Source organism: Lonchura striata, chromosome 8, assembly GCF_050655825.1.
Source record: "Lonchura striata isolate lonStrDom1 chromosome 8, ASM5065582v1, whole genome shotgun sequence".
Classification (NCBI taxonomy): domain Eukaryota; kingdom Metazoa; phylum Chordata; class Aves; order Passeriformes; family Estrildidae; genus Lonchura; species Lonchura striata.
The window spans coordinates 9,757,029-9,778,943 of record NC_140710.1 but is presented as its reverse complement, the minus strand read 5'-3'; the positions used below and the strand labels follow the sequence as shown (position 1 = coordinate 9,778,943).

Below are 21,915 nucleotides of genomic sequence, written 5' to 3'. Positions count from 1 at the left end.
TATTTGGGGTCACCAGCAGTTAATGCCCAGCCAAGGGGCTCTTAGGTGCACTGATGAAGAATCCCTGCTCTCCCCCCAGCCCAGATCTAAGGATCCTGTAGGCTATCTTCACATTCCACCACAGGCTGCCCAACACGCCCAGCTTAGCACAGTGCAACAGACAGTCACTTAAAAAACACACTTGAGGTTTATTTTCAGGTCCAGTAAAAACAAGGAAGGGTACAGCAACATCCCCAGTCACTGGCTGGGGCATGAGATGCAGGCAGGAGACAGGGACAGGGCTGCAGGAGCCATGTGCCCACAGTCTTCCCACTGCTGGAGAGAAACCCCTGCTGCCCTGAGTCCACAGTGCCAAAGTGGTGGCAGTTCAGGGCTGAGTAGCCCCAGAAGGGCTCCAGCCAAGGAGGGAGGGCAAGTCTGGCTCCAGGATTAATCCAGGACCGGTGGCCACATCCAGACACAATGCCCACAGGGGAGGCAGGGGAAAGGAAGAGTGAGAGACCATTGTAGTGCCATGTCCTGGGCTTGCTACAGCACAGGGACAGCACTGCCAGGCCCCGGGCAGGGCTCACCCCAGCGAGGGGCTCTGGTGCCTCACTCGAGGAAGGTCGGGGGCCTCACGGGCCAGTCGGTGCCCGGAGAAAGGCGTGGAGGGAGAGCTGTGTCCCAGGGCAGGGCCTGCCTGCTCCCTGTGCCTTTGCCCCCCGCTTCCGCTTGGAGCCCTGCAGGAGACACAGCAGGGCTCAGCCAGGGGCCCCCACGGTCTCCAGGGATCCCCCCTGGGTACTGGGGACACCCAGGGGCAATGCCAGTCAGGCAAATGCCCCTGCCACGGGCTGGGGATGCTCCTTGGCCTGATCCCAAACCCTGGAGCACCTTCACCACAGCACACCAGTGGCTGTCCCACATACTGGGGCTCCAGGCACCCTGGAGCACTGCTCACCTTGACTGGGCTGCTCTCCTTCCTGCGCTGCTTCTCGTGAGCTTTCAGCACCTGAAGGAAGAACAAGAGAGCCCAGAGTTGAACAGCAGCTGGGTCCTGGAGCTGGGACAGCCCAGAGAAGTTGAGGGGATGCCAGGGGTTTTCCCCAAGATAACTGAGGGAAGGGAGGAAAGGCCCAAGTGCCCCCCATACCTTCTTCATGGCCGTGGAAACGGCCGAAGCATGGAACTCATCCTCTGTCACCCAGCGGGATGGGGACAAGGCAGGGTCCAGGGTCACATTCCCATCTAGGTGCAGGGAGTAGACCACATACGTTTGGTGGATGTGGGAGAAGATGTGGATGACCTGTGAGGGGATGGAAAGACACACGAGATGGGCAGCTGGCAGGCAGTGGGGGATGCAAAGTGCACTGAGCCTGCCGGGATCCTGAGCAGTGGGAAGAGACACCTTTCTTCTGTGTGCTACATCCCATGGCTGAGCACAGGGGACTCACTGCATCCCTCCAGCTCCAGGCTCACCTCTCCAATAAACTGCAGGCCTTTTGCTGCCACAGGCTGCCCCATCCAGGCCTGGAGGTGATCAGCCAGCTCCTCCCTCTCCTTCTCCTCCTTCAGATCTTGAGCCAACGGGAGACTTGGGAACTCCCAGAGTCCAGCCAGGAGACCTGGGAAGGAGGCATGACAGAAATGTGAGACAGCAAGGGGCACAGGCAGGGACACTGAGCCTTATCAGAGCTCCGAAGAGCTCCTTTCCCAACCCCAGCAACCAAAGCCACTCCCTCTATTCCTCATGAGGTGGAAGGGCCTGTGTGGTGCCTTCATCCCCTCCTTCCCAGCCCCATTACCCGAGCTGGGTCTCTGCACAATGAGGTATTCTGGGGCCCCATGGCAGCCCCTCCGCTCCAGCACACACGTGGCTGTCCGCATCACCCGCGGCGGCTTCTTCGCTGCTTTCCGGGGAAAGTTGGCCACCCCCAGGCTGCTGTCCCACGGCTCCGTGGCTGGGGGGCACAGGGGACAGTCCCCAACACCTGCAAACACCAGTGTAACAGCTGCCGCAGGGCTCAGACCTGGAGCTACAACAGGGATCTCCCCACATGCTTACCACAGTCCTCAACATCAGGCACTGGGGGGGCTTTTCCAAACAGCTTCTGAGAGGTGAAGGCCAGCTCTTTCTCCACCTACACAGGCAGACAGAAGTGAGGACAGGCTCATCCACCAGCCCACCTTGTCCCCAGCCATGGCAAACCCTCGGGGCCACACTTACTCTGTGCCATGCCTTGCAGTGCTGTTTCACCGGGCACTCCCTGCACAGTGGGGATTTGGGCACACACACAGTTGCCCCCAGCTCCATCAAGGCTTGGTTAAAATCCCCTGGGCGACTCCTGTCCACCAGGACATTGGCCATGTCCCTGGAGAAACAGCAGTGAGAGGCACGGGGATCTCTGGGGAGAGCATGCCAGGACCTTTGCCTGCCTCCTGCCTGTCAGGGGAAAGCTCCTAGGTAAGCACAGGCTCCTTTCACCAGTACTCCCAGCAGCACTAACATCCCATACTCCACACCTGCCTCCCTTCCAGGCTCAGCTCCTGGGTGATCCTGCCTTTAGCCACAATCAGCACAGCTCCAGAGACAGAGCATTCCCCTTACCAGAGCCGGTCGATGACAGCCGGGCTGCTGGAGTCGGCACCAATGCATCGCAGGCGGCACAGGACCCGGATCACATTCCCATCCACAGCTCCCGTGGCCTGCCACCAGGAGCTGGGATTACCATGGTGGTACAAAGAAGGGAGCTGGGATGCTCCCAGGATGGAGGGTGACACAATTGAGGCCAACCCATAGGTCAAGCTGGGTGGGGGCTGTGATGCGTCTCAAAGTGGGGGGAGAGCCAAGGACAACCCTGGAGAGCCCTTGGCTTGTGAGACGCAGCAGCAGGACCTGTCAGGAGTGGGGCTGGGCAGCGGAGGGGCAGACGTGTCCACTGTCACCAGCTCTCACCTGTCCGTACGAGATGGACGCGATGGCTCCCGCCGTGTACCGGCCCACGCCCGGCAACAGCTTCTGCAGCTCCTCAGCCGTCCTGGGCATCCGGCCAGCAAGCTCGGACACTACCTGGCAGGGAAGGGCCAAGCTCAGGGAAGCAGCAGGGGTGGATGTGTGCAAGGAACCCACTTTGCCCATGGGAAGATGCAATGCCAGCCTCTGCAGCCTTGTGCCAGCGGCACAGCCCCAGCGAGGCAGGGCAGACATGAGCCAGCACCAGCCCAGCGGCCACAGAAGGCTTTTGAAATGCCCTCCACCCCCCACTCCAGCACCTTCCTTGCTGCTTCCTGCAGACGCTTCCCTCTGGAGTAGTAGCCAAGTCCAGCCCACAGCTCGTTCACCTCCTGCTCCGAGACGCAGCACAGCGTTAATGGCGAGCCACAGGGCAGGGAGAGCACCCAGCCCCAGTGATGCTCACCTCCAGGGACGCCTGTGCCAGAGCCTGCAGCGTTGGCCACTTCTGCAGGACAGAGAGAAAGGGACAAGTCAGGGACAAGTCAGGGACAAGCAGAGTTCTGGGGATCTGCCACAGGCAGGGGGCAGCTGCCCCCTCTGAAAGGAGCAGCCTGTGGGCACAGGACTGTGTAAGGAGCAGTCACCTGCATCCAGCGGTTGTAGTAGTGGATCACCGTAGCCACCTGTGTCTGCTGGAGCATGATCTCGGACACCCACACTGCAGGGAGCAGGGCAGGGGTCAGAGCACAGGCACCAACGCCACCCACACCTCGTGCTGTGGCCACGTTAGCACTGGCTACAAACCCTGCACAGCACCCAGCACAGGGGACACCCTCCCACCCCTCACCTGCCCCACATGCTGCCCCACAGGAGCTCCCCCAGGCCCAAGGTGGGTTCTCCAACCCCCCAGCACCTTGCAATGGGAATCTGGCTCTCGTGGCCACTTCAGGCAGCTTGTTCCAAGGATGGCACACAAAGCCACACCTCACAGTGCAGTCCCTGCTCCTCACCTGCATATCCCCGTCTGTCGGCATCCGGCTCTGTCGCTGCCTGGAAGGGGAAGAAGATGAAGTGTGAGAAACAAGGTGACACAGAACTCCACTGCAGAGGGGACCAGTGTGCAAAATAAAACAGTCCATGGTGTGTTTTGAACACTGCGATAGAATCTGAAATTAAAACAAAATATTTCCCCCAGGCACTCAGAAGTTCTGAGTTTGGGTTAATCAAGTGACAGCCAAAGCAGCTTCTTGCTGATGAAATGCCCCAAAGACAGCTACTTATGAGGTTCAAAATCCCACAGAGAGCTATCCCATACCTGAGCCTGCCTGCCTAGGAAGCAACTGGAGGCAGATGTAAATCCCATAGAGGGGCTGTGCAGTTCCCACCATTCAGACATTGCTGAAAAGCTGATGCCCACCCTCAGCACCACAATGACTCTTGAGCCACTGCTGCCAGGCAGAGCACAGACCAGGCAGGAGCTCTAAAAACACGTCCAGCAGGCTTAAAACAAATACATGGGAAACCTTCTCCATGCAGCACTTGCTGCTTCAGGGCAGCATAGAGGCAGGAACAAAACAGGATTAAAACACAGCTAGACTAGTCTTGTCAGAGATAAGTACTCCTCTTGATGGTTATATTTGAGAAGTGTGCCCTGCTTTTACTCTTCATACCTAGAGATTGGCTTCAGACCACCCACCACAACACAGCCACGACTAGCTGGGAGCACTTCCACGCAGGTAGGGATGCATGACATAGGGAAAAACACCATGGGCACATCAGCCAGGCTCCCTTAAGGCAGAGCAGTTCCCCATCCCCGCTTCCCGATGTCTCCCGTTACCAGTGTCCTCCAGGGAAGGTCCCGCTTGCATCGGTCATACCAGGCGAGCAGATTCCGGCGCAGGGCCTGGACCTCGGCCGGGTCGCTGAAGAGATGCCGGGCGGGCGGCGGAGCGGGCGCTGCAGCCGGGACCCCTGCCGGGAGAGCGGCGGGAGCTCAGCGCACGGGGGGCCCGACCGAGCCGCTGCCGTGCGGCGCGCACCGAGTACCGGGCTTTACGAGGAGCCAGCCAGCACTGCCCGGGCTGGCCGTCCGTGCCCCGGAGGGAGCGCCCCGCGCTGCCCAGCCCTCCCGGTACCGGCAGCTCCGCGGGGCTCACGGCGCTCCGGCTGTCCGTGTCCCGGAGGGGGCGCCCCGCGCTGCCCAGCCCTCCCGGTACCGGCAGCTCCGCGGGGCTCACGGCGCTCCGGCTGTCCGTGTCCCGGAGGGGGCGCCCCGCGCTGCCCAGCCCTCCCGGTACCGGCAGCTCCGCGGGGCTCACGGCGCTCCGGCTGTCCGTGTCCCGGAGGGGGCGCCCCGCGCTGCCCAGCCCTCCCGGTACCGGCAGCTCCGCGGGGCTCACGGCGCTCCGGCTGTCCGTGTCCCGGAGGGGGCGCCCCGCGCTCCCCGCTCCGCCCCCGGGCCGGGACCGCGCTCCCGCCGATCCGCCGGAGCGCGCGGGCCCGCGCGGGGCTCATGGCGCAGCCGCCGCCGCGCGCGCTTTCCCGGGAAAACGCGTTCCGCCCCGCCCCCGCGCGAGGGCCAATCAGAGCGGGGATCCCGCCCGCCGGCCAATCGAAGGGAGGCGCGCGGAGCGGGCTCGTACCCGCCCTGCCCCGGAACGCAGGGTGAGGGGCGGAGCCTCCCGGCGCGCTGGAGCCAATCAGCAAGCCGGGAGCGGAAGGACCCGCCCCTGCTCCCGCCGGGCCGAGCGGCCGCTCGGGAAGGACCCAAAGGAGCTGTGCCAACTAAACGCCTGTTGACTTAATTCCAGCTTCGGTTGAAAACGGATTTTGAGAACGATAGAAAACCCCACCGGGACCGGCAGAAGCCGGGCCGGCCGCGAGGGCGGGCGGCGCTGGGCGCGGAGCGGGCACGGCGTGCGGGGCCCGCGGCAGGCAGGCGGCGGGCAGGCACGGCCGCGGAGGCCCCGTGCGGGCGCGGCCATGGCGGGCCCGGCGCGGGTGCCGGTGGTGGATGTGCAGAACGACAACCTGGCGGACCTGTGGCCGTCCATGCTGCTGGCGCTGCGCTCCGCCACCTTCGTGGCCGTGGACACGGTGAGCCGGGGCGGCGGCGGGGCGGGGCGCGGCGGGTGCCGGGGAGCCGCTGACGGTGTCCGTGTCCCCGCAGGAGCTGAGCGGCCTCGGCGCCAGGAAGTCGCTGCTGAGCCCGTGAGTGCCCGGTGGGGCGGGCGGGGGGGTTTGCGTACCGGTACCGGCTGCGCGGGGTCCTGTCCCCGGGCGCGGGCAGGCCGGAGCCGTCACGGGCCGTTCTCCGCCGCCAGGTGCATCGAGGAGCGCTACAAGGCCGTCTGCAGCGCCGCCAGGACACGCTCCGTCCTGTCCCTCGGCGTCGCCTGCTTCAGGCAACTCCCGGAGAAGGTGCGTGCGCGAACCGTGGCGCGGCCGTTGTCTCTTGGTCGGTCCCGGGAGACGGGGACGCGCTGGGAGATGGAATTCCCGCGTGGAATTGCCCCGGCTGTTTCGGCAGCTCTGACGGGTGTCCCTGGGTTCTCTGCACGCTCTCCTTGTGCAGTCAGAGAACACGTACCTGTGCCAGATCTACAACCTCACGCTGCTCTGCACCGAGGATTATGTGGTCGAGCCCCAGTCAGTGCAGTTCCTAGTGCAGCACGGCTTCGACTTCAACAAGCAGTATTCCCAGGGGATCCCTTACCACAAGGGCAACGACAAGGTACAAACCCCCTCCCTTTCACACCCCTCAGCCTGCTCTGCTCCAAGTTTCTGGCAGTGTGCTGGCTTCCCCTGCTCCTGTGTGAAGGCGGGCGCGCACTGGGGTCCTGTGTGCAGCATTATCCCTGCTGCTTTAAACCCACTCATTGCAGTTGCTTTTCCAAACGTTTGTGTCTCTGTTCAGAGTCACAGCTGTGGGCAGCTTGCTGCTGCTGCAGGCTCTGAGGGCTCTGCAGGCTGGCAGCCACTCAGGCTGCTGGGGCTCACTGACCGGTCCTCCTCACGCAGGGCAACGAGAGCCAGAGCCTGAGCGTTCGGACGCTGTTCCTGGAGCTGATGCGGGCGAGGAAGCCGCTCATTCTCCACAATGGCCTCATCGACCTGGTCTTCCTGTACCAGTGTTTCTATGCTCACCTCCCGGACAGCCTCAGCACCTTCACCGCCGACCTCTCCGAGATGTTCCCGGCGGGAATATACGACACCAAGTACGCCTCGGAGTTTGAGACTCGCTTTGTAGCCTCCTACCTGGAGTACGCCTACAAGAAGTGGTGAGCAGCACACTGGTCCTCAGAGCTTACAGGAGGAAAGGCAAAGGGAAAGTCAGTGTGTGTTGTTTTTCCAGGCAAGGGGGCTGTGTCCTTTCACTGTCCCACTGACTGAAGGTTCTTTTCAGGTGACTCTGCCCTGGGCTTTTTCTGTTTCTAGAATGGGTTTGTTTTTTAATAGGCTTTACCTGTTCTGTGGGCAGCAGCTGAAAGAGAACTTCAGATCTGGTGCCTGGAGAAGACTGATCACAGTGGCCTGATCTGAAATCTAATTGGGTCGTTGCCTGGCTCTGGTCCAGTAGTGCCACAGGGTCATGGCAAAAACTCACACAGAAAAGAAACCAGGGCTGTCCTGCAGGTCTGCTAATTATAATTCTGTCTTGTGAGGGATACTGTAGTTAAAGGGTGGGTGCTCACTGCACTCCTTGGCACTGACCAGCTCTGTCACATGAGACATCTCTGCACACGAGATGCCCATGGCCCACTCTGACTCCCATCACTTTCTTCCAAGCAAGGGTTGTGCTCTTGCTCAGGACACATGTCTGTGCTTTGCAGTCTGGCCCCACATTCTGCAGGCCTCACACAACCTAAACAAGCTCCTTGCAGTGATAAAGCCCCTGCGATCTCCATAAAGCTTAAGTCATGCTCTGTTTTGAGGAGAGATGGTATTTTTTATGACTGTTTTATCTCAGGAAATGCCATTTTGACAGGTCTGAAAACATTCAAGATGGCCGTTCTCAAAACATGAGTGCTTTGTTTTGACTAGATAAAAATAACTTTCTAAGCTGACGTCTTAAATGTTTTAACCCAAGTTCCCATTAGGTAGAGCCTTCCAAAGGTTTCGGCCTTTTAACCAGCTCTTGGACCACATAGAGATCAGATTTTTTTTTCATGAAATGAAAACTCTTTCCTTGTTGTCTCTATTGCCCAGGTTCAACCTGCCTGGGTGGTGACTACTGGATGGTCTGCACAGTACCTTGTTTTGGGGCATCTTGTCCTTGTCCATTAGCACTATGAAGACAAAGACATATCTTAGTGCCCTTTGTAGATAAAAAACCAAACTGTGCATACCCTTCCCCTGTGACTTCAACAGAGCTGCCACTTTCCCTTTTTCTATGTCAGTATAAGAAAAACAAACCTTTGAATCAGCATGAAAACAACTACTTACTACAGCTGCTCTCTTGGGATCGAATTCCTTTCCCGCACCCGGGGCTGGAGCTCAAGAGCAGGAGAGTCATGGAGAGCTGGTGGAGAGCAGTGTTGGCTCCGTGCCCTGGTCCCATCCCACAGTAACTGTGCTCCTCTTGTTCCAGCAAGCGAGAGAACTGCAAGCTGAGGGACTCCAGCGGGCAGCACCTCACGGTGGAGTTCTGCAATTACCCTGCCAACATGTCCCGCTACATCGACTACCGCTGCTGCTCTCTGGAAGGAGACGGCCACAGCACTGCCAGGGGCAATAAGGTGCCTGTCTGTGAGAAATTTTCAGTAAGTAACACTAATCCCTGCTCCCTTCCTGACTCCATGGAAAGGGCCACACGTGGCCTGAGGCAGAAGTTGTGGGAAAGCATCTAGCAACTTCTTCATATATGGTACAAGGAACATTTTCAAGCTTCAGGTGGCTTTGTGACAGACAAGGCAATAGTGTGCCTCTGCTTTGAGGCTGGGAATCCTACAGGCTTCATTAGGAAGATTCCAACAGTCTATGGCCCTAAACAGTGGGACAGTACGAGTTAAAGTACCCCTTGCTCTCTTGGGGGGGAGCTGCAAGTTCTGTGTTAGTTTGGCTTGTCCTACAAGAAAGAAGTGCTACCTCTACCCTTCCCTTTATCTTCATTAGATATAAAAAATTATTACCTGTCAGTAGCTTCTGGCACTGTAGCACAGGGTGATCCACAAGAGCTCGTCCTAGTGCAGCTACAGCAGCAAAGAGCCCATCTGGTCAGATCATAACTGGCTTCAGGTGATTCATGGAGAAAAGGAGCTGTTCCACACATTGTATATTCTGTCACAGAACATAAGTTGAGGAAATCTCTGGAAGTTTCTCATCTAACCACCCCCTCAATGTTGCTCAGAGCCTTGTTTGGTAAATTTTGAAATTGTGTAAGGACAGAGATTAAAAAACTATTCCAGAGCCCTGTTCAAGTGCTTGACCACTACACGAAAAATGTTTTCCTGCATCTCTAGTCATAATTTCCCCTCTTACCAGGTCCCTTCTCCATGTGCTCTCACAAGAGTTTAACTTCATCTTGCGTATAACCTCTGCTGGAGGTACCTGCAGACACCAACTAGATATCCCCTTCCCCTTAGCCTTGTCTTTTTCAGGTAGAACAAACCCACCTTCCTTAGCCTCTGCTCATATGCTGTGTGCTGCACTCAGTGCAGTGTGTCAGCATCTTCCCTGTGTGCTGGGGATCTGTAACTGGACACTGTCCCTGCTCCAGCCTCACAAGCCTGCAGTGGAAGGGAATAATGAGATCCACTCCATGTTATGGTGATTGTTGCTCTAACCAGTAAGATGGAGGTTACAGACCCCTCTCTCTTTCTCCCTAGGCCTATGGGTGGTGTCCAAAAGGGGTGAAGTGTCCAGAGTCTCATAATATTGACCTCATCATTGACGAGGATGACAAGCTTTGGGAGAAGCGAAAGAAACGGAAGCAGAGATGGAAGCATCGGAAGAACTTGAAAGTGCTCACAGCGGCATTCCAACAGGAAAGCTCAGGGGACAGCACAGAGCAAGCTCAGAACGGGGAGGAGGGACCACCACGGAAGCAGAGCTGCTATGAGCCTGCAGCTGCTACAGAGCTGGCAGAGATCACACCCAACGGGGAGGGCAGGCCACTGGAGGAGAACTGCACAGACATGGAAACAGAGGTCAGCTCAGACACCGGCACACAGTGGGAAGAGAATCTGGGGAGCACTGAAAGAACTGACCAGGGAGCAGCTGCCCAGAGCCCTTCTGCCAAGGGAAATGCCTCTGACAATGACCAAGTGGAGAAGAAGTCAAAGGTTCCCACTGGGTTGGGCTCAGTCAGTCACCCAGCCACCCATGAGACTGAAGCAGACAATGCTGCAGAAAAGGAAAAGGAAACCCACAGCCCTCCCTCACAGGGGGGCACACATCGAGCTGGCTTTGATGCATTCATGACTGGCTATATCATGGCTTATGTCTGGATGCTCAAGCAAGGGAAAAATACAGACACCGATGCAGGGCCCTGGTTGCCAGACTGCCATAATAAACTGTACCTCAGTGGGAAATCAGTGCCACTGCAAATAGTGAAGAGCTTGTTTTCTAAATCTTCCAAAGCTCACAGTGAGAAGATAAAGTTGGTGTGGGGCAGTGCATAGAGCTACAGAACTACTCATGAAACTGTGCTTTTTTTGTCTCCTGCAAGTTTTGGAGCTCTTTCTTCCATCGAGAACTCACCAAAAAGTGAACAGGTTTCATATTCTTGTTTGTGTTTTAACATCTGACCAATTAAATTGCTCTCACTTGGAGTTGGCCGTTTTCCTTAGTGGCATGCTGGGATGTGAAGGCAGGGATGAGGCTGAACGGGGGGAAAATCACCTTTGATTAGATCATGCACAGATGAGACCTTTGCCCCTACAGGAGAGAAGGGAAGGAGAAAATTCCTCACACATGGCCTGATTCTAGAGCTGGATAACTGCATGCAGAACCAAGCCATAGCAGGTCTTCAGACTTGTTCCAGGGGGAAAGGCAGTGGGGCTGAAAGCCAGATATGTGATACTGAGAAACTGCACAGCTTCCTGTGCTGCTGAAGCTATTTAGGGCTAGAACAGAGCAGCCACCATGGCAAGCACCCTGCAGGGCTGCTATCAAAAGCCATCTTATCTGGTAGCTCACAAGATACAGCCTACCCTTCAGAGCACTGTAACACAGAGCAGAAAAAAAATCCTTGAGTCTCATGGATTCAGTAGTGGAACTCTTCAATGAGATGCAAGAGAGAAATAACATTTACTGAAGATGAGTTTTCCTTGGGTATAACTCCGCACTGCGTAATAGTAAATACAATCTCAAGCCAGGTATTAATGGCATTTGTATTTTAAGTAAGTAGTCAAGCTAGCTTTTTTAACTTAAAGAAATTGTCCTCTTAATCACAAGACTCAGACCTTGATTTCATTTTTATTTTGAAAGCAAGTTGGGAAAGTTTACAAAACCTGACCAAGAAAAAAATTACGAAAATATTTAAGTGGATTCATCTTTGGTTACTTCTTATTGCAGTTCCAATAAAACATACACCATTTCTATAGTTCAAAAAAGTCAGAAGGTCAATCAACATAAAAACAAGACGTGCTTTCTTTACATATTCATAAATATCCGCAATATTAGAAAAGTTGTTTTGCAAAGATCTTTTTTCTGGCAGTGTTAACTTACTATTATACACAGGCTACAAACTTCTTCCTAAGCCTTTAATTACAAGTTCAGCTATTTACAGACTGCAAAATATTAAGACGTAAAACTCCTTCATAAATATGAAAATAGATCATCTCGCAAAGATCTTTATACTTAATCAAATATCTGGCTGCCCCTCCTCCCCCAAAAAAAAGGTTATTTGTTTTGCATAGAAATGTAGTGACATGCAATATAAACAATAGCATTAAGTGCAAACAGGAATTATTCAAGTGTCTTTAGTTGTACTGGCAAAAAATACCAACGTTCTGTTACACATAATACATTGATGCCTCTCCAAGTACAAGTCTGCTACAGCCCCTTGGCTGTGCTGCTTTCGAGGGGCAGCAATTCACATGCATTCTATTGGCTGCATTTTATCAACCTGCAACCACAACAAAAATAGCTTATAACAGACATTTAATTGAACTCAACATAGATTTAAAGTGAATTAAAAACATCTTTGATCTCTTCAGGGAGATGTGTAGCAATGTGTAGAAAGTACTTTAAAAGAGCAAGAACTGCTCCTGTAAAGTGAAAATCACGGTAAAAGTCAATCATGATAAAACTTTGTCACATCACTATAAAACAAGGAGTTTGCTGACCACATGTTCAAATTCATGTTTATCAGTAGCTGTCAGAAAATGGCCCTCTGTAGAAAAGCAACCTCAGTAGGCACAAAACCTAGGAATTACTAAGTGCAGCCTAGATTCAGCTTTATGCAGCCAAAGGGATGAGATGTCATGACTTCCAACTGCATCCTTGGAAACACTGGGTTTCAGCAACCACTTTGCAATTTTAGAATGACCTTTTACTCTGGTTTCATACATGTACCTCTTCCCATGCAGACCACTCTCCAGGAAAGGCCTGAGCTGATACTCCTTGGCATTTCTGTTTCTTACATCTCTACCTCAGTTCCAAGAGCCAGAAATGTTGATAGTTGTGCCCAATGCATGTCAATTGGTTGTGCTTAGAGCGGACATTTAAGAAAATAAAATTTTAGCTCTGCCACTTTGTAAGAGCTGTTCAGGGTAGGGAGATGGTGTAAAGACAGCAGTTAAGAGAACTGTGAGGTCACTGCAGTGGGTGCCCTGGGGGTACCCCAAGCCTGACTGCTCAAGCTTTGCAGTCAGTGTCAGGGAGGGCAACAGGCTTCATGATGAGGTGTCAGCACTGACAGCCAGGGCTCGCTCACGGGAGCCCCAGGGCAGCCAGAGGTGTGCGTGTGCTCTCTGGTCAGGCTGCTGGACAGCTTCCCTCAGCCTGGTGATCCAAAAGTGAACTACTCATTATTGCTTACTTGTCTGAAGTCACACATCTAAATGCATCTTGTGACAACAGAAGCTGGTGCTGATGGTTTCCCTCCCAGAAGATACAATTGTAGCAAAGATAAAAAATTAAAAAAAAAAAAAAAAAAAAAAAAAAAAAAAAAAAAAAGGCAAGCAGGCACCAGGCAGGCAACTGAGTTCAATAGTGTTTCTCTGTCCTCGAAGTTAGACACACGCAATGGCAGCCATACAAGCTGCTCTGCACTCTGCAGACAATAGAGAAGACAAACTACTCTGCAGATCAGTACCTTCAAGAGGCAGAGAGGTGTGGGCCAAAAGGGGTGATCTTAGTGAGCCACAGGCATTTTCTCTTTCAAGCTGCCAACAGTTGCCTAATCCGGTATGGACTATTAAATAACTCAGCAACACTGGGCTTTTCCTGCAAAGGGAGAACTGCTCAGGTTAACACACACTTCACTAGAGGAAGCCATAGCTGTACCTCAAAGAACAGCTACCTACACCTCAGGAAAGATACACATCCCAGCCAAGAAAGGTTTTCTCCATCCTTTCTTTGAGATGGGAGAAGAGTAGAAATAGTCTGGCTTCCATCAGAAACAAGCCTACAGTATCCAACCTTACAAGAGAGCAGGAAGAGTGTAACAGGCTACCGACTAAAAATCTGGACTCTGCTGCATCACCATCTGCTCAGCAGGTGTGCAATGTTTCCCTCATTTAGGAATGAGGATATAGATTTAAAAAACCCCATAAAATAAAAATCCCATGGTCTTTGGGATGATAGTGGAAAAAGGCAGGATGTTGCACAAATGTCACAGAACAAGCTTTCCCACAGATTGCATCCCAGAGCAGGGATTGCTGATGATGGTTCCAGCAAGAAGCATTAAAGCTCATGTTGGGTTTTTCACAGGTACCTGCTGGTGGAGGGAAATAAAAACATTAATAAAAATATTATCCTATTCAGTGACAGGAGAAACCAATAAAGAGAGCAGCTTCTTTCTGTAGATGAAACAAAAAGTCAATTTAAGACAAGCTAATTTTCTTCAGTTTGGCAATTCAAAGCCCTCCTGTGAGTTGTGCTCTCCAAGAGCACTTGCGGGGCTACAACACTGATGGCAACTTCCTCTGAGCAGGAGATTCCTGTCCTCTGTCAAGCAAGCTAGTGAGGAGCCATCATTACTGCAGTGAAATCAGTGAGATGGGATGTTGTACCAGAGGGGGAGGTGAATATGACCCTTCTAGCTTAGTTATAATAGTCAATTGTGATGTAGCTACTGTATTTAACTATTGTTCACTCAGCTCTTCAGAGATAAGGACCCAACCTCTGCAAAAGCCCAGTACAGCTGGTACTTTCAGGAGCAGTTTCTCAGAAGCCCAGAAATGGCAATGCTGGAATATGCTTCTCTGTGCCCTAGGCAAATCTTCCTCTACATCTGGACTGAGGTACATAAAGAGATGTACAAGGAAGTGAGCTTCCCTGCACAAATGTATTAAACATCATTACTAAATCCCAAGGGAAAATGAAACAGCAGGGAACAGATTCTTCTTGTTAATCACAATGTACTTGTCATGTGACTCAGCCTGCAGATTGTGACCAGCATGAGGGGTTTTGTTTTTGCTGCTTTTGACAGAAGAGCTTGTTTAATGCTACAACAGCATGCAAAGCAGCTCTGGGACTAGAGAGCGTTCCTATCTGCTCAACATAGCTCAGAAAGACTTCTGTGCCTGTTTCTGAAACAGAGGCTCAGACTCAGGTGCACTTACAGAATGTTAATGAAAAATCTACAGTGGCTTAGAGCAGATGTTCAGTTAGACGAAGAGGGAAAAATCTAAGGGTCATTCTTTCTATTCTTCATGGAGCTTAAGACCTTAAAATGCCCTACACTGGAAATCCAGGCCAACCTGTTTACATGGTGCCTGCTCTGACTACTGCCTCCTGAAAGGACTGTGGGACATACATGGCCATTCTGGCTGGAGTAGTTCCCCCTCCTAATGCAAATCAGGAAAGGGAATAAGCACAATTTGAAATAAAGTTTTATAAAACAATCAGTCTCTTCAGACACTGTATGTAGCTATCTGTCCTACAGCCAGTTTCCACCATCTGTTGAGTTTCTTTCAAATCTGAAGCCCAGCACTCCAGAAAAGCTTAGTTTAAGCAACTGTGAACAACTCAAGGACACATTCAGTTTGAGCTCTCTCTTCATATGTCACAAGCTGACTTTGTGCTGCCACTTGCTGAGATGTTGGAGGAGGTCTGAGATAACAGGGCAGGACTGTCCCCATCCTGCTCCCTGAAGGGCCATGCCTCTCTCTTCAACTCAGTGGGAGAACTAACACTGAACAGAGGCTTTGTAGACTCTAACAGAGTAATGTTCAGCAGATCATCTTCTACCTCCATCTCTTCAGAAGGGAGATAAGCTGCAAACACTTGTGGGGAGCCACGTCCCTCAGAGTTCACTGAATTCTCAACTGGGAGCTTTTTGTAAGACAGCGGCCCAGACTGGGCCAGCACTAATGGTTGATCACATGCTGGATCTCCACATGTGTTCTCAACAGGGCAGAACCCATTTTCCTCCTGGGCCACTGGGCCATCTGAACAGTCCATATCCTCTTCTTGTCCTGGTGCAAGAAGAAACTCTGGTCTCTGAGGCTTGGCGTGAAAGGGGGGAATCTCTGACACACCATATTTAGTGCTACTCAAGAGTTTTTGCCGAACCTCTGCACCTAACTGGGCTGGGTCACACCTACCAACAGTTGAAGACAGTCCCCCAAACAGGCCATATTCCTTGTGTGGTAATTCAGGAGAGAGTGGAAGTGATCTGCATCTCCTCCCAGGAAGAAGGGAAAGGTCTTGCCAGTCTGTGCTATATGCCTGCCGGAACTGGGACTGGCTGGCTTTCAGGCCTCCACCTGCCTCTGGAGAATGCAAGTCAAACACGAGGGAAATCACAGACTTGCTTGGCATGTCAAAGAATTTGATCTTTCCTCCCTTGAGGTCCTCCCGGGCACTGAAGGGATTGACTTTGCGGCCTAACCCTTTGCTTGGAGTGTAGTAGGGGTCCTGCACATTTATCTTCCTGGAAGGTTTGCGAGAGAAGATATCCGACTGGCTGCGTGACAACCAGATATTCCGCCGTGGACGGGGTGACTTGGGTGGGATCTTATCATCCAAGGAACTCAAACGTTTTACTCCTGGTCCTTTGTCAATTGATCCTGAGTAAAAAAAGAGAAATACTCTTAGCTTAAAGAAGCTCCATATAGCTGTGCTCCCCCTGCTCACTCACAAAGCCTTCATGACCACTGTAAAGAAAAAAAGCTGTGTTTCTGATATTCCAAACTATGTTCCATAAGCACATGTCTGCTCCTTCCTTTTAAGTTCCTGCACAAACACAAGTACACCCTTCTCTTCTCCTCAGTGTATTTTAGAGCCCCTGCAAGCCTCTCTGCTGCCAGTACACTGCCACAGCAGAGATGACACGGTAGCGTTGGAGAAGAAGGATTTGCATGTTTCTAGATTTATTGTCCTGGCTTCCAGCAGAGGTTATGTCTGCTGGTGCTAATGGCCACAAAAGAGAAACAGTACAAAACATTGTTGCCAGAGAAATTGGCACTTTTTCACCCTGATGGGAAATGTCCAAAACAAACAAAAAAGGTCTCTCCTTGTATCATGTAGATTTTAAATCATTCTATCCCAGCCTTCTTTCAGTACATTATCCAATACAAAACTGAAGAGCTATCAGAGTCTGACCCTAATAAATAGGAGCTGAAAAGTTGTACATATGTCTGTGTATTTGCACCCATTGAACACACACACATTTATAATACAAGCTGTATCACTAGATTAGGATGAGAAACTGGTAGATGTTAATTCCCCAAGTGTTTAGAATGTGCATCTGTCATGGGCTCTCAAGCTGCCTCTGAAGAGCCATGTTAGAGCTGTAACAAATGGGTATAAAGAAGTGATATCTCCTTTTGATTACCATTTCCAAAATAAGCACATATGGATTTTCACTTTTCCATTTAAATACTGTCACAGTTTAGACTACAGCCATTCCATGTAGGAAAGACTATGCAAGTCAAAGAACAGCATGTAACACTTCTTTGAGAAGTGCTTGTTTTGTACATGTACTCAAAGGGAGAATGCCAGGAAAAAAACACCAAACACCGAAAGAAAAAACCCAACCCAAACAAAAAACCCTAAACCTTTTAACTCACACCTCTTTTTAGATGCCTTCCAGGTGTGGGAGAACTATCACATGCATTAACTCTACGTGGTTTGATGTAGAGAAAAATTATTTCAATCTACAACTACATTACAAATCAATAGTTATGTCCATATGTTGCATATTTGTATATATAAGAAACTATTTTTAATGTACTCTTAAGTTTCTAATGCCAGAAGTGTACTAACATAAAACACCCAAGTCAGAATACAGCCCAGGCTACAAGAGTTTGCTCCCCACACCAGGTGGCACCAGACAGCTTTAGAGAAAACCTTTCAAGGCCAACATTCCCAAGCAGACCTGGGACTCATCTTTTCTCGTCTTTCAGAGTATTTCTAGGTACTTTATAATACTCTTGCATCTTCTGTGCTCTTCCTCCTGAAGGAATTTAAGAAGCCTCTAAATATTACAAGTAATATACACCAAAGAAATTACGTATATTTACGAAGTATGGCAGTGAGAAATCAAAAGCTGATGGATTTTCATATACTATTAGCAATTTACAAAGCCATTCCCAAATGAACTCTAAATTTCCTCTCAAGGTCTTGGGCACGGAATATTATCGGGCATTTTAAGAAACAGCTTCTTTTTTTTCACCAAAGTACATTCTGCAATGCAAAGCATACAGTATTGCTCTAGAATAGTTTTCAGGGTTTGTGTAAAATCATTCATGAATAGTAAATAAACCCATATATAGCCAAAATAACAGTCTTCAAAATATGAAGCTTTTTCTCCTCTTGCTGTGAGCACCCAGCAATGTTTCTACAACACAGACATTTACCTTTTGATTTTCTTTCATTGTTGTCAAGGTTCAAGAACTTTCTGTCTCTCTCTGAGTCTTCATTTCTCAGGCGGTTTAACATTTCCTCCAGTGTTTTGACAATATCAGCAAATGAAGGACGCAACTTTGGATCCATCTGTGAATGCACACAAATCAAGTAAGTCCATGTGGATTTGTCCATGCTATTCTGCTTACACAGCGGACAGAAAGAGGGACAATCTAAGGAAACTGAGGAAATTCAAAATGATTTAAAGTGTATTGTCATCGCAATAAAAAGTACAGAAAAAAGGGGGAAAGCAGAAGTCTATTACACCTCTCGTGTTTAATCCTCAATTTGTAAATATTCTATGAAAAGGAAAAGTTTTAAATTGAAAACGTGGGAAACTGTCAGACACATGGCTTGTGAGGGGAGTTGGTTGGTTTGCTTGAAACAGCTTGGATAGTTCAGGATTTCTGTCTGGACTCTGGTTATCAAACAGAGATTATGTATCAATGTTATTTCAAAAGGATTACACATAACAACATGGCTATATAAGTCTTTAAAATATTGTAATTATCCCATCATGTTCTTGTGGCTTTAAAAAACACCTAAAATGGCATTGCTGATCTTAAAGCTGAAAATGTTGTATTCTTCCATCTGTTAATTAGCCATACAACTCAGTGTACTGGTCTGTCTTGTAGGAAGCCAGGGTGATTACATAATTTGACAAAGTTAAAAGTTAGGAAAACCAAAAATCCATCTTTACCAGGTAAAATATTTCCCCTGCTCATCAGTCTGTATTTCTCAGTACTTATTTATTCTCAGTATTTATTTATTCACTTTAGCAGATATAAATGTCTAAACAAAGTCCAACACTAAAATTGTACCACAGGGCAAGCAGCTTCCTATGACCAGTAACTTTGAAAGCATTTCATCATTTTGAGCATTGACTGTGTATATATGGCACAGGCTTCACTACTGTAGTAGCAACACCTAATTCAACAGCTGAAAGTTAACTTCATTCCAGTAATAAAAACAATTCTGCTTAACCTGATTGCTGTTTCCAGCCTGCTAAAGGCTTTCTCAGAGTGGACAAGCCCAGACAGATCCCATCTCTACAATGGGAACAGTAGTGCTTTGTACACAACAAACCCCAAAGACCTCCCCTGACACTGCCCTGCAGGTTAAGACGGACCCTTCTGAGGACAATTGGTACGATCAGCAATGCCAGGATGCCTTCTAGCAACAAGGGGGAAGGTACTAAAAATTCCTATGAACAGTAACAAAAAGCAAACAAAGAAACCACACTTGAAGTCAAGAGCAGCAAGAAAATAGTTCTAAAACAGCAGCTGGAATTTGCTGGCATTGGAAAACATATTTCTGCATTCCCTATTTCACTGAAAGAGTAGGGCAGGGGCAACACTGAAGCACACACTGTACTCTGACAAACTTGCTAATTTGGGAATCTTACGGAGCTGCTGCAAGCTACAGGAGCTTAGAGGAAGCAAAAGAGCTCTCTGGCTATTTTAATTTGTGCATGGTAGGATCCAAGACAAGAGCAGCAATGGAAAAGTTACTCAGAGCAGTATTTGCCTCTTCCATCCCTGAGCAGTCCAGATTCTGCTCAAATGGAAGAGAAGGTTCCTTCTCAAAGCAGCAGTTGCCAACAACTTAGCTCATCCTGGTAAGCTTTTTGCATGATCATTTATGATTATATTTATTAAATATTCCACAAGTAGGCTTATAATTGTTGAGTTCTTGCAGGTGTTTATTTACAAACCCCCACACTTTATAACAGTTAAATTTGAATCCACTACTCATACATGTCAGTTTTTCACTGGTTTTCTTAGGGTGCCTTAGAACAAATTTCCTGGCTGTAGAGAATCCCAGGGCTTTGCACATTAGTTCAGCTGGGCTATACAGTTCACACCTTGTTGACCTATTAAATAATAAAAAGGTACATAAATATCCATGTCTCAGAAAATATTACCACACTGATCACCTCTTACTGAGACACAGCATGCTTAGGAAGATATAAGAAAGCCTTATCTTTTTACTCTGTTTCCCTTCTCCTAGGTGAGTGGTATGTGAATTCCAGCATGCCCTACACTGAAATCAGCATATTAATGGCTGGATCACAAGACAGTAATTTCCATTTCAATTCAGCAAAGGGACATTAATTACACAGGAAGCTGCATTTGACAATAATGAGTAGGAGAAAACCCTTTTTCTCTGAGCACACCAAATTTTACATGAGAATATAAGGTCACTGCCCCTTCCTTCATGAGAAGCTTTACTCTGAATTTCTGAGCTGAAAAATTGCTTTGAATCATGCACCGTGTGTTTGGATGCAATACCATTTCTGGAGTCTGCAGGTGGGAGCTGAGTCAAATCCTACCTCTAACCAAACCCTTTAGTACTCATGTAATCAAAGGGCTTCATAAACACGAGTGAGATGTACCCCTTCAGGTGAAGCAAGCTCTGCTGTACTAAGGTGAAATAAGAGGAGTTAAGTACCTCATCCATAGTAACTTACACAAACACTTTTAGAATTAAATTATGCTGTGTGGTGCTAAGAGCAGCAGTCACTGCCCCTCCATTCTCACCACTCTCCCCTTGAGCATGGGCTTTTGTACTAATACAAAGAGAGAGACATCATAACCACCAAAAGCACAAAGAGATGAGATTTCTTAAAAGCACTCGGACACGATGCTGGCATCAGCTCAAGCACAGCCTGGTTGTGAATCCAGGGCCAAGTTTTGCGCAGTAAAATTTTTTAAACTTGCCTCTACTTAAGTTGAGCAAACTGGACATTCCCAACTTCAGCTGAATGTGGTGGAAGCTCAAGTTCTCTTACTTTATATAAACTGGTTTACTATACATTGGTACTAGTAACTCTGTTACAGGATAACCAGCAGAAGAGATCTACTGCCTTGGAGTTTTCACAATAAGGAGCCAGGAAGGTATCTACTATCACAATTTTACTTGAATAATTGCCAGAAAAAATTCTCCATATAGCACATGGCCTATAGGCTTACAGATATTAAATCATTTCAGTCATAGTTTGGATTTTATGACACAGGCTAAGCATTTGGATGTCAAACCCTTTTTCCAAAAGGCATCATACAGTCACTTCAGAATAGTTTAATGACTGCTCTTATTTTGGTTGTCCCCTCTGTTTATAAGAACAACTCAGTCCTTCTTTCATAGCTCAGTAGGTCTGCACACAACAACAGCTGGATTTTGTCAGCCTGAGGGTTAGCCAGTGTCAATGGCATCCAACTGGTTATGGTCAGCCTGAGCAGCCTGCAAGAACCCGTTCAGTGTGCCAGACCTGTTTGTTTGGCATGACAGAACACAGAATTGCAGAAACACAAGACAGACCTCTGAGCAAAGGGAAGGGAAGGATTATATAAACTGAAAGGGACTTCCTGGGTTGTTAGCAGGTACACTGCTTCCAGAGGTAGGCTCTTTGAGTCTCTTCTGAAAATGCTTTAAGCTTTATCTTCAAAAATCATAGGGATTTAGAGAACTCCAGTTCAGGCCTCTCCCCTTCAAATAAGATACTCACATTACAGCAGTTGAAGGCCAGCTGGAGGAAGTCAGGAGGACAGTCTCCCACCATGTGCTGAAAGGAATCATAATCTAATCCAAAATTCTGTAATGACAACAAAGCATAGAGAAATAAATGAGGTCTTCTATCTAGCTCAAAGCACCCTCTTTTAGGGGGTCCCTATGTGAAGTTATCAGGAATAACCATGAACAACTTTCTCAGCAACGACATAACAGAGGAGTTTGAGAAAACTTCCTGCACACTCCAAACTGCAGCATTCCCAGTGGAGATTACTGATACAGGATAGCTATAAGAGAATGGGCTGACATCAAAGCCCATCCTCCTTCCTGGATTCAAATGCAATCCATTGCACTTGAAATGTTGCCTCTGTGGATTTGGAAACAATACCATAATACCAGGATGTTTCACTGTGGTGATTTTCATAGTGCAAATTAACAGCCTACTCCAAAAC

At 49.5% G+C, this 21,915-nt stretch overlaps 3 protein-coding genes across 15 annotated transcripts in view; 1 reads left to right on the top strand and 2 right to left on the bottom strand.

Moving 5' to 3' along the window:
- Window positions 1-164: 164 nt before the first annotated feature.
- MUTYH (mutY DNA glycosylase) lies at window positions 165-5,481 on the bottom strand. Of its 10 annotated transcripts, none has more exons than XR_014956862.1 (15): window positions 5,074-5,481; window positions 4,776-4,909; window positions 3,949-3,988; window positions 3,583-3,656; window positions 3,402-3,443; window positions 3,256-3,327; window positions 2,939-3,052; window positions 2,591-2,688; window positions 2,210-2,354; window positions 2,044-2,123; window positions 1,788-1,973; window positions 1,462-1,607; window positions 1,136-1,288; window positions 944-994; window positions 165-722 (listed from the first exon to the last, which is right to left on the bottom strand). XR_014956862.1 is itself a non-coding variant. In XM_085585706.1 (15 exons), the coding sequence occupies exons 1-15, from the start codon at window positions 5,450-5,452 to the stop codon at window positions 618-620; spliced, it is 1,815 nt and encodes a 604-aa protein (XP_085441832.1). In that variant the 5' UTR covers window positions 5,453-5,478; the 3' UTR covers window positions 165-617. The 10 variants fall into 10 exon arrangements, 9 of the variants coding, with proteins under 9 accessions (XP_085441832.1, XP_085441833.1, XP_085441836.1 ...); XM_085585706.1 differs by having other exon boundaries at window positions 2,048-2,123; window positions 5,074-5,478; XM_085585707.1 differs by having other exon boundaries at window positions 2,048-2,123; window positions 5,095-5,478.
- A 400-nt stretch (window positions 5,482-5,881) lies between these two features.
- TOE1 (target of EGR1, exonuclease) lies at window positions 5,882-10,710 on the top strand. Its single transcript, XM_021528536.3, has 7 exons — window positions 5,882-6,034; window positions 6,108-6,148; window positions 6,262-6,358; window positions 6,513-6,671; window positions 6,959-7,218; window positions 8,529-8,700; window positions 9,766-10,710. The coding sequence occupies exons 1-7, from the start codon at window positions 5,921-5,923 to the stop codon at window positions 10,558-10,560; spliced, it is 1,638 nt and encodes a 545-aa protein (XP_021384211.3). The 5' UTR covers window positions 5,882-5,920; the 3' UTR covers window positions 10,561-10,710.
- Window positions 10,711-11,337: 627 nt separating this feature from the next.
- TESK2 (testis associated actin remodelling kinase 2) overlaps window positions 11,338-21,915 on the bottom strand; it is a 75,988-nt gene continuing 65,410 nt past the window's right edge. For all 4 annotated transcript variants that reach the window (XM_021528514.3, XM_085585703.1, XM_021528521.4 and 1 more), the window contains 3 exons: window positions 21,462-21,548; window positions 17,911-18,046; window positions 11,338-16,119 (listed from right to left, as the gene is read on the bottom strand). In XM_021528514.3, coding sequence (XP_021384189.2) covers window positions 15,107-16,119; window positions 17,911-18,046; window positions 21,462-21,548 — 1,236 coding nt within the window. In that variant the 3' untranslated portion in view covers window positions 11,338-15,106. The remainder of the gene's footprint in view (window positions 16,120-17,910; window positions 18,047-21,461; window positions 21,549-21,915) is intronic.